Source organism: Typha latifolia, chromosome 3 (assembly GCF_019914945.1).
Source record: "Typha latifolia isolate L0001 chromosome 3, TyphaL0001v2, whole genome shotgun sequence".
Taxonomy (NCBI): domain Eukaryota; kingdom Viridiplantae; phylum Streptophyta; class Magnoliopsida; order Poales; family Typhaceae; genus Typha; species Typha latifolia.
In genome coordinates, this window is record NC_133088.1 from 1,017,436 (window position 1) to 1,027,666 (window position 10,231).

Sequence of the window (10,231 nt, forward strand, 5' to 3'; positions counted from 1 at the left end):
TCTCCAAGATAAAACATCTTCAACAGGGCCAGTCAACTGCAATGCAAACTAAATCAAAGGTTGGTGTGGGAATTCATTTGGGTCTCAAGGAGAAGGATGCATTCCAAGAAGAAGGCAGCCTGCATCACTCCAGAAGATCAATGGATGTGTCTATGGGAAGGCCATTATGCTGTGAAAGTATGGAGGAGGAAACGGCTTTTCGAGTGTGTGAGGGAAGCAGCTCTGATGGTGCAGACTTGCTGCCTAAAGATGTGGGTCTCATTCCATCAGCATGCTCATCTAATTTGATTTCTGACAACAAGATATCATCTTGGTTTCAAGGGTGTTCAGAAGGTTCAGATTCAGACGACGAAAGCCTCATCGAGATTTCAATTCCTAACTACGACTGCAACGGCCCAGCAGAGTCAAGTACATTCCATCACAACCAAGCAGCAGACTTCTTGCTGGATTTCTTGCCAGAGTCAGCCTTCAGGCAACGTGGTCTAATGGAGCTGTTGTCGGAGATTAGAGAAGATGACAACCTAATTGAGATTGATATCACCAAGGGTTCTATCAAATGCTCAAGGCTGGGCACAAAGGCATAAGGATTTGTGTGAGTTGTGAGTCCAAAACTTTCTCCAAAGGCTCTGGTTGTTGCTTTCTCAAATTCCAGAGCTTGTGTCAGCAGTTTTTTTTTCTACTTTATGGTTGACTTTGCTTTGTAAAAAGCTGGTTGATGTTTAAAGCATTAAAAGTAATTTTGAATCCAATATCTTCCTTCAGGGTCAAGTTCTTCTTGAGATGGAGCTCTTCTGGTGTTAAAAGGCATTGCTACATCTTCATCTCACCTTGCCTGGTCTTTCACTTTAGTGCAGGGCTTTGTCTTCTCTTTTAACAGCGCCTCTTTTTTGTGGTCATAGACTTGTTAAAGAATCTAACTTTTTTGCATCATTCAAATAGCAGGTGAAGTTATGATTTATGTGCAAATCCATAATGATGTGGTAGTGACAAAATTATGGTACACATAAAAAGGTTTGGTTTTATGATTCTATTGTTATCGTAGCAGATCTATTACTAGGATGTGAAAAAAAAAGAAAAAAGAAACATTCTTATAATGAAAGATAACTTATATAAAAATTTAAAAAATTATTAATTTTGAGGAGATAAATTTTTATATAAGTTATAAAAAAAATATAGCAGTTTATATTTGAAAGTCATTTAAACTGAAAAGTGAGAATTTTTTTTTTATCAGTAATTTAAATTTTTTTATATAAATTATTAACTCATCAGTAATATAATATATTTGGAAGACGCCGTCTGACGGTTTTTACAGCTCGTCTGGTCTCGTAGATTCGGAGATGAGACCCAACACAAAGCATCCGTGCCGTGCCACTTGGGCAGTGACGTGGCACCTTCAGCCGAATGACGGCGGGGGATAAACCCGAGTAGTGGGTCCAACAAAAGCATATTTGGGCGCGATCCGAAAATTAAACGCGATTGGAATCCGTTTAACGTCCGAAAATATAAATGGGGGGTTACCGAAGTAAACAAAGTTCCCTTTTTAGCTTCGAGAAGGCAGAATAAAAGTTCCTTGTTTTTTTTTAATCTTAATATGAGAAGCTCTCTTAAGCTCGAACGAGAGGGATAACGGAAATTACAAGGGGAAGTCTCTCGGATTCGACTTCTCGCTGCTCCGAGAACTTGTTCGGGTAAGAATTCATGTCATTTTGAGCATAATTTTGGCAGTTGTGTTGATGAAAAAGCATCACCGTTAAGGTATTTGAACGAAATGAGCTGAAATGAGCTGGCTAGGGTTTCCAAATTCTGCGAAAAGAGAGTTGCTTCCCGCCTACTACGGTCTTAGCTGATATAGTTTTAAGTAGGATTATATGCTCCGGCGCATGTCTTTGAAATTTGTGGCGCTTAATTCTATAATTTTGATGGTAAATTTGACTCTGACTGAGCTCTCTGTTCTTGAAGAGCTCTGTCTCCGTGTTCTTAAGTGACATACAATTTGATTTGATTTTCTTGTCATGTTACTCTTTTAGTACCTGTGAAGTGAACTCTCTTCGACTGTGTGGATAATTCACACCTGAACTTGCTGTCTCGCTAATCTGATTCATACAATTGATTCAATCTCAAAATTTTCCTATGGAATTGAACTAATTCTTACGATCTAATAAGTTTCTTTTCTGTTTTAAGGTCAGTTTTTGTATTTGGAGAGTATCTCCATAAGCTTGAAAGTTCCACTGCAGTTTGCAGATATAATTCGAAATCAGTTGGGATGTCTGAACCAGACCCAACATCTGGAACGGAGGAAAGTCCTGCTGCAAACGGCTCGGGTCCAGCTCCTGAAGATTCAGGTGCTGAGGCTGTTAATGGAGAGAAGAGCCATGAAGAAACAAAAGATGGTGTGGAGACTAAGGACAATGTAGAAACTGATGATACCGAAGATAAGATAGAAGGGGATGAAAATGGACTTAAAACTGTGGAAGATAAAGATAAAGGTGAAGCAGAAGGGAAGGAGATTAAGGATGTGGATACGATGGAAGTCGGGGAATCTAAGACTGTAGATGCCAAGGATGTCGAAAATGTGGGTGCTGAGGATGCGAAAGAGGTCGCTCTTGAGGATGTAAAGACAGTGGATGCTGAGGATGCAAAAGTAGTAGGTGCCAAGGATGTGAAGACAGTTGATGCTGAGGATGTGAAAATGTCTGACGTTGAGGATGTGAAGGATGAGGAGAAAGGGCACGAAGACAAAGGGGAAGATGAAGGAGCAGGACAACAAAAGGAAGAGATTGAGGCAGTGGAAGAGAAAGATGGTGGAGAAACTGAGACGAAGGTGGATGAGAAGAAGGAGGAAGAAACACCAAAGAAGAGGGCAAGGAGCAAAAAGGTTAGGGATAAAGGGAAAGGAGTGGGTGAGAAACAGGAAGGGACCAAATCCAAGATAACTAAGAAATCATTTAGCACTCCTATCACTATTTCTATTGAGCGCCCTGTGCGTGAGAGGAAGACGGTGGAAAGGTTGGTTGAAGTTATTGAGAAGGAGCCAAATAGGAACTTTATAATTGAGAAGGTATTGCATCCAATATTTTTTCTGTATTGTTTGTTTATATAGTAAATGATATATTCTTTGAACTTTAAATGCAGGGTCGTGGCACTCCTCTCAAGGATATACCAAATGGTATGGTTCTAACTTCTGAAACCTTGGTAATTGACTATGTGCATCATCTGATGCCAAAGTCTGATTATTTCTTTATTTATTGATGGAAACTTGACTGGCCATTTTGTTTTTCTCCATTGTTATGTTGCAAATGCTCCAATGTATAGAATTTCTTGTTTCATCTTTTCCTGTCATGAAATTTCTCTCAAATTCTGTTAACTTACGATTGTTTTTCTTCAATTTGTCTTGAAAATCAGCATGATAGTCTTTAGGCTGTGGTTAATTTAGCGTAACTCACGTTTTATCCAGACCAAATTTGACATGTTGAACTATCATTCCACCTTACTGATCAACTCAAAGTTTGTGCTTTCCCTTTTTTATGCCACCCCATTCTTTTTATCAACTCTAAGAACTTCTTTTGCTTACCGAATGGTCTTTGGAGCCTCCACCCTCTACTACACTTCATCTCCAATTTCTTGTGCTCCTACTTGTTCATGTGGACACCTAGACAAAGTTTATGCTGCATGATTAGGCTTGCCCCTGCAGGATCCAAAATTTATGAAAATATGTTAAGGCCATACTTATGGGATAAGCTTTTGCTGCCTCAATGTGTCTAGAAGTACAAGTATATTAATAAATGAGGCTTATTTAGTATTGTTAGGATTTTATCATTTCATACCTGCATGTTGACTTTTTGAACCTGAATTCCTGTTTCAGTGGCATACAAGTTGGCTAAAAGGAAACCTCCTGATCTTAAATTGCTTCATCAGACTCTCTATGGGAGGAAAGGAAAGGTGGTTTCAGAACGTTAACTATTTAGGTCATTGCTTTTCAACTGTAAATTTAAGTTTCACATATTCTATTTGACTTGTGCTTATTTAATATTTTAAAATTATTGTTTGTCCTGCTAGTGCTTGAAATTATCCTATTGACTGATCTATATTCTTCCTGTTCATGGAAAAGTTAAGCTCATATAAATTGGTGTCACCTTAATGGTTTCAGTATGTTGTTTATGCATGGAACTTTACTTTTGGTAATGCTGAAATCTACTTATCCTCTTTTACTATCTTTATTTGCTTTCTTACAAAAGATGGATGCGGTGTTTCTAATTTCAGGCAGTTGATTTTAAAAACCATATCCTCCAATTTTCTGGGTTTGTTTGGCATGAGAGTGATGTAAGCAGCTCTTTTACACATCTTTTTTTGGACAAAGGCCTAGACTGCTCACTCACTGTTGATCTAAAATATTGGAGTTATTCTCTTGCAGGAAAAGCAAAGAGCAAAAATGAAGGAGAAACTTGATAAATACGTGAAAGAAGCATTGCTAGATTTTTGTGATTTGTTCGATATTCCTGTTTCAAAAACGAATAGTAGGAAGGTTGGTTGATCTTGTAAAAAATACCTTTGTTGAAGGTTAACCTTGTTACCTGTGCAACATGCGCTTCATCATGGAATTGAAATAATATATTGAGATGCTCTTGTAGGAAGATCTTGTCACAAAGCTATTGGACTTCATTGTTGCACCTCATGCTACAACTGATGTTATACTTGCTGAGAAGGAGCAGGTTTTCCCTTGATGCTATTTATCTCTTTATTCTATCTCAAGTTGGCAAAGCTTTGCATTGGCATCAGATGTGGAGGGGCTTATCTGTTTCCAACATATTTAATTGCGAAAATGCTGAATGAGATTAGTTCATGAATTTCATTCATACATACTCGGACAGCTCCTTCCACTTTTTTTTCACCTGTTATTTGTTTCTCCTTCACTCTCGTGGCAGGCAACACCATCAGGAAAGCGCAAGAGAGTGAGCAGAGGAAGTGCATCAAAGAGCTTGGAGAGCACACCTGTCAAGCGGTCTAGGAAGGTTTGTTCCAGTATAATGCTAACAAGTTCGGATTTTCTTTTTCTCTTTTTTCCTTCTCCACCCTCTATTTTCATGTATATTTGATGTGTGCAATTATGCATGTAGTTCTGTCCTGAACCATAGTTTTCTCCCCAGTAATCCTCAGAGTATGACCACTTGCATGTTTGGACTTCTCTCTATAAAGTAATTGATTTTCATCTTCCTATTTATGAGAAGAACTTCTTTTTGTATTTTTGTAGAAACACACAAGTGAGGATACTCCTAGCACAACTAAAAGGAGCTCTCAAGAAGCAGAAGATGAAGATGATGATGAGGAAGAGGATGACGACCGTGGTGCTTCTACTGAAGATGAAGCAACTAAGCACTCAGAGAGTGAGGAAAAGGAAAATGAGTCTGAAGAAGCGGCTCAAGAAGATGATGATTACGACTCAGGGAAGGACAAACGGGTAATGAAGAAATATTCAAAAAAGAGAGGTTCTGTTAGTACAGAGAAGGTGAAGGCAGAGACCAGCTCTAAGAAGGCAACCCTTTTGTCTACCACCAAGAGCCCTAAGAGAACTTCTTCTTCTTCTTCAAAATGCCCTAAGTCTGAGGAGAGTGATGATGTGGGCGCAAAGGTCTTCACAAGGAAGAAAAAAGTGGATATGCCGAAAAAGACTCCAACCCCTAAACAGGAGACAAAGGAGAAGAAATCTTCTGGTATGCCTATGATCTATTTGATTCTCTTATTGATGTTTTTGAAAGTGTTGTAAAGGTATGCACATAGAAAGGTTTTGAAATAGTAAGTCTTATAGATGGTTTTTGGAAACTTAGCTCCATTAGCTGAGATTTACCTTGATCTGAAACTCAACTATGTTTATCTAGGTAAAAAGATAGCGAAAGGTAAGGGGAAATCAGAGGAAGCAGCACAATCTGGTCCAAGCAAGGAGGAATTAAGGAAGAGTATTAGTGATATTCTTAAGGGAGTTGACTTTAACACGGTGAGATGTGCAACTACTGTTATTGTGGATCTGTATGATTTTATACACCAACTGATTTTTTTTTCTGCTGCAGGAAAAGATCATTAAGATTTAAGAGCTTATAAGTTACACGCGCGCGCACACACACACACACACAAAAAAAAAAAACTAAAAAAAAAACTAAAATACTTTCTCATTTGCATTAATTTTCATGCAAGGTAGTTTCTACCTTTGCTGAATTCTGTGCGTTCCTGATGTCAGGAAGTTATTCCTATAAGTAGACTTCTCATTTATACCCAGTGAGTGGACGAGGGAACACAATTATATTCAATACTTCTTCTCAAGCTATATATTATGCGTCACATATGTTGCCCAGTCTTATACTTGGTCTATATCAGTTGCATAATGTTGATAAATATCTGCATATGTGTTTCAGGCCACCTTCACCGACATTCTTAAGAAACTTGGTAAGCCTTCTCTCTGTTTCTTTTGATCTTCAAATATCTTAATCATGATTATGTACTTGTCAAAATTCATCTCTCAGCTGCACATTACAAAATGGATATGGCGCCAAGGAAAACATCAATAAAGCTCTTGATCCAAGAAGAACTAACTAAGCTAGCAGAAGAGGCAGAAGAAAATGAAGAGGATGAGGATGAGGAAGATGCCTGAGGAGTAAATTCGAGAAAATAACATGAAAGAGGAGGATCCTTGATTTCCATGAAAAAGAATAGAATGGAGATGGTACTTCCTCTTTTCAGGTTATTCTTATCCTATTGCTGTGCCTCTTTTTTCCCGTCTTGCCGACCCTGTGTTAATTGTTGTAGTATGTGCCACCGGTCAGCACAACCTTTCCTGCTCGCTTTCCTGTGTATTTTGTAGATTATATGTGTAGGCACCTTCTGCATCTCAAGTTACTGGCCAGATTTACTTGGGCGTGTTTTGTTTCTAGATCTGTCTCTCTGATTACTAGGACTCAGCTAGCTAGTACCAGGTTGTGTATGTAATGATGCTTTTAGTTGACTTGAAAGGAGATACACGTCAGTTCTTTTGTTTAGCTGTGCTGTTATCATAGCTTTCACTTCTCTGATCAACTGTATGAAAAATAAATGAATCTTTGTTTCTTAACGGTGGGTTAGGGCATAATTTCCTTTTCCCCCTTTGTTTGGCAATTGATCTTGCTGAAGAGCCTCAAGAAGTAGAGGACAGTTAGCTGATGCTCGATGCTTGAGCGGAAGTCGCGGTCTGCTGTACAAGGAGTTGTTTCACTTATATGAGCTGCTGCATTATGTTTGCTTGAGAATTTGGTTGTTGATCACAAAATGTAAACATAATATCACAGGTAAATATATTTGTAAACTGTTAAGATGACTTTGATATGTTAATAGTCTTGAATGCGGATCCTCCTCTCTCATGTTCTCTATGAATTGAGCAATTGCAAGCCATCTCATCTTTCTTTCTGCTGACAAAGCTGACGCAGAGCTAAATTTGATTAGGATCATTCATTTTACTTGCAGTTTGATATGTCCCTCTTTTGGGGTCCCTTATTCAGGCAGTGGATTTGCTTGCTTATTCTTCTTTGTTATAAATGGCTAGATTATTTACATATATGCAGATATCACCCTATAATTCAACAAACTTGAGCTCAAGATTTTGTAAACCATCTTTTACACTGAGCTGGAAATTGGAAAGAGGAAAGGTCAACTGATGAAAGCTCCATTTATCGTCCAACCAATCGGGAAGTTGGTGTGGGTCCAAGTTCACGTATCCAATGGCGAAAGATTTGAACTCACGATCGGTGTTTCCGAGCGACTACCTTGCCAACCACATGGGCCCCATCACTACGGACGGCTAAGATCACCAGGTCCCCACCTTATCAACGGCCAACAGGAATCCAAATTCCCCCTGCTTATCGAGAAACAAACGGCTACTGTTTGTCCACGTGATCTTCCTGATACGATATTAGGACCAAGATCCAACGGGCCCGGCCATCTTCTACCCTGAGCTCTCTCCCTCTCTCTCTCTCGCTCGCTCGGCGCTCGCTCATGGAGGAAGACTAAATCCTTCTTCAAAGTTGTAACCTTTCCTGAGATTTTTCTCCTCCTTGTATCTTTGTTCACTAAAACCTCTCCTTTTTCTTAGTAACGGGCTCCTACAGGAGACCCAACTCCCTCTAAGTTCCACTTCCTTGTTCCTTGTCTCCTGGATTCTTTGTTTCAAACGCCATAGATAAAGAGAAGAAAGGAATTCTTCTTTCTTAGATAGTCATATCTACCACTACCTCTTATTATCTCTTCTTAGGTTCAATTCGAGACATGGGTTTCCACTATTGCCTCTGCTTTCGTTGATTCCTCGCAGCAAAGCCTCTAAAAAGGAGACTCCTTCTTTTTTCCAAATCTTTTATGGTTGAATTCTCTCTTGTTTCAATTGGGTATACTTGAGAATAGCTAGAAGATCCCGAATTCCCATCTTGGTCTCTATCAAATTCTTAACTTTGGCTATGGCGGATTCGGACAACGAATCTGGAGGGCACAACAACAGCAATGCGGCGGGGGACTTCTCCTCTCATCGCGAGCAAGACCGCTTCCTCCCAATCGCTAACGTGAGCAGGATCATGAAGAAGGCCCTCCCCGCGAACGCGAAGATCTCCAAGGACGCGAAGGAGACGGTCCAAGAATGCGTGTCCGAGTTCATCAGCTTCATCACCGGGGAGGCCTCCGACAAATGCCAACGCGAGAAGCGCAAGACCATCAACGGCGACGACCTCCTCTGGGCCATGACCACCCTTGGATTCGAAGAGTACGTCGACCCCCTTAAAGTTTACCTCCAAAAGTTTAGGGAGGTGGAAGGCGAAAAGGGGAACACCGTCTCATCTCAGTCTCAGATAAAGGAAGGCAGCGCAGGGAGTAGTATTGCTGATGGTGGTAGCGGCAGCGGCGGCGGCGGCAGCGGCGGCGGCGGTAGTGGTGTAAATATAGGAAATAATGTGGGCGGCTTCAGTGGGATGTATGGTGGTGGTGGTGGGATGATGATGATGGGTCAGCAGATGTATGGGTCATATCACCATCAGATGGGTATGGGTGGGAATAACAATGCTGAGAGTGGCATGTATGGTGGTGGAGGTGGAAGCTCTTCTTCAGGGAAGATTGGAAGGCAAGGTAGAGGATGATATTTTAGTTAAAGATGGGAAGTTAATGCATTTGCTTTTCTTATTTATTATGGAGTGTGACATGATATGGGGGAGAGGAGATCTGTAAACATGCTGTAGATTATAGTAATGAATTGCGGTTGGTTGGAAGGTTGGTCATTAATAATGGTGCTGAAATCTGAATGGATTTTTATTTGGCTTAGATTTCTATCTTATCCTCTTTATTGAAGAATTGATAAGCTTCTGAGATTGTATATTTTTATGCTCCTTTAACCATGTCAAAAGGTTTCTGACATTGGCATGATTTGGGGATTAAATTCTAGTAAGTAAATATGTTACAAATATATCTAAAATCTAGACTTAAGTCAGAGTAAGAAAAGCTACTGTTTTATGATGAAGAACACTCTATTATATTCTTGTGTATTGGATGCAGTGCATCTCATTGGAATTCACCAAATGGTCCTCCCTTTTCTTAGCCAGTGGCATGCCATGGATGTCTAATTCCTTTTCCTGGAGAGTGTAACTTGCTGGCTTTCCTTCTCAAGGGACACCCAAATCTTTAAAGAGAGCATAAATGGATAAGATAGTTGGCTAAGGCTTGCCATGAGAATATGAGATGCCTTGGGAGGGACCACCCTTGGATCTTTTAACAGTGTACTATTCAAAGATGTGGCTCCAATTGCCCATAAAAGATATCCTCTCTGGGTGGCCAAAGTTTCCTGGATGCCCATCTACAATTCGTCAAAACTGTGACTATTCTAACTTTAACTAAAATAACTTGTAACTGTCTGTTGCTTTCAGAGCGGATTGCAAAATATCAAATGCATAAGTTGGTGCCATTTCAAGAACAGGGGAACCTTAGCTGCTTGAATACTTCACTACAGTTTTATCTCTTTGGTCAACCTCCTTAGGAATTCTAAATCTACCTCCAGTTGGAAGACTTTTTTTCCTTCTTTCTTTTTTCCCCCCATGGAGAAGAACTGTCAACTCATTGCTCCTCATGAAGTGCATTTTAATGGCCAAAGGAACTGCATGTCCAAAATAAAATTTGGAGTCTTCTCTGACCTTGCATTGGTGTCTTCCACTAAGGTTTCATTCAGTGGATGTAGGTCTAG

The 10,231-nt window shown here is 39.9% G+C and overlaps 2 protein-coding genes across 4 annotated transcripts; both read left to right on the forward strand.

The window, feature by feature from the left end:
- The first annotated feature begins 1,516 nt into the window (after positions 1-1,516).
- Positions 1,517-7,096, forward strand: LOC140783764 (DEK domain-containing chromatin-associated protein 1-like). 3 transcript variants are annotated; one of them, XM_073130796.1, is made up of 12 exons: positions 1,517-1,688; positions 2,182-3,058; positions 3,133-3,166; positions 3,863-3,939; positions 4,261-4,320; positions 4,412-4,522; positions 4,629-4,709; positions 4,923-5,009; positions 5,249-5,708; positions 5,874-5,989; positions 6,405-6,435; positions 6,513-7,096. In XM_073130796.1, exons 2-12 carry the CDS (start codon positions 2,264-2,266, stop codon positions 6,638-6,640), a joined length of 1,980 nt encoding a protein of 659 aa, XP_072986897.1. In that variant the 5' UTR covers positions 1,517-1,688; positions 2,182-2,263; the 3' UTR covers positions 6,641-7,096. The 3 variants fall into 3 exon arrangements, with proteins under 3 accessions (XP_072986897.1, XP_072986894.1, XP_072986895.1); XM_073130793.1 differs by having other exon boundaries at positions 1,531-1,688; positions 2,235-3,058; XM_073130794.1 differs by having other exon boundaries at positions 1,532-1,688; positions 2,187-3,058.
- An 868-nt stretch (positions 7,097-7,964) lies between these two features.
- LOC140783765 (nuclear transcription factor Y subunit B-3-like) lies at positions 7,965-9,320 on the forward strand. The gene has a single exon (XM_073130797.1). It carries the CDS (start codon positions 8,469-8,471, stop codon positions 9,135-9,137), a length of 669 nt encoding a protein of 222 aa, XP_072986898.1. The 5' UTR covers positions 7,965-8,468; the 3' UTR covers positions 9,138-9,320.
- The last annotated feature ends 911 nt before the right edge of the window (positions 9,321-10,231 follow it).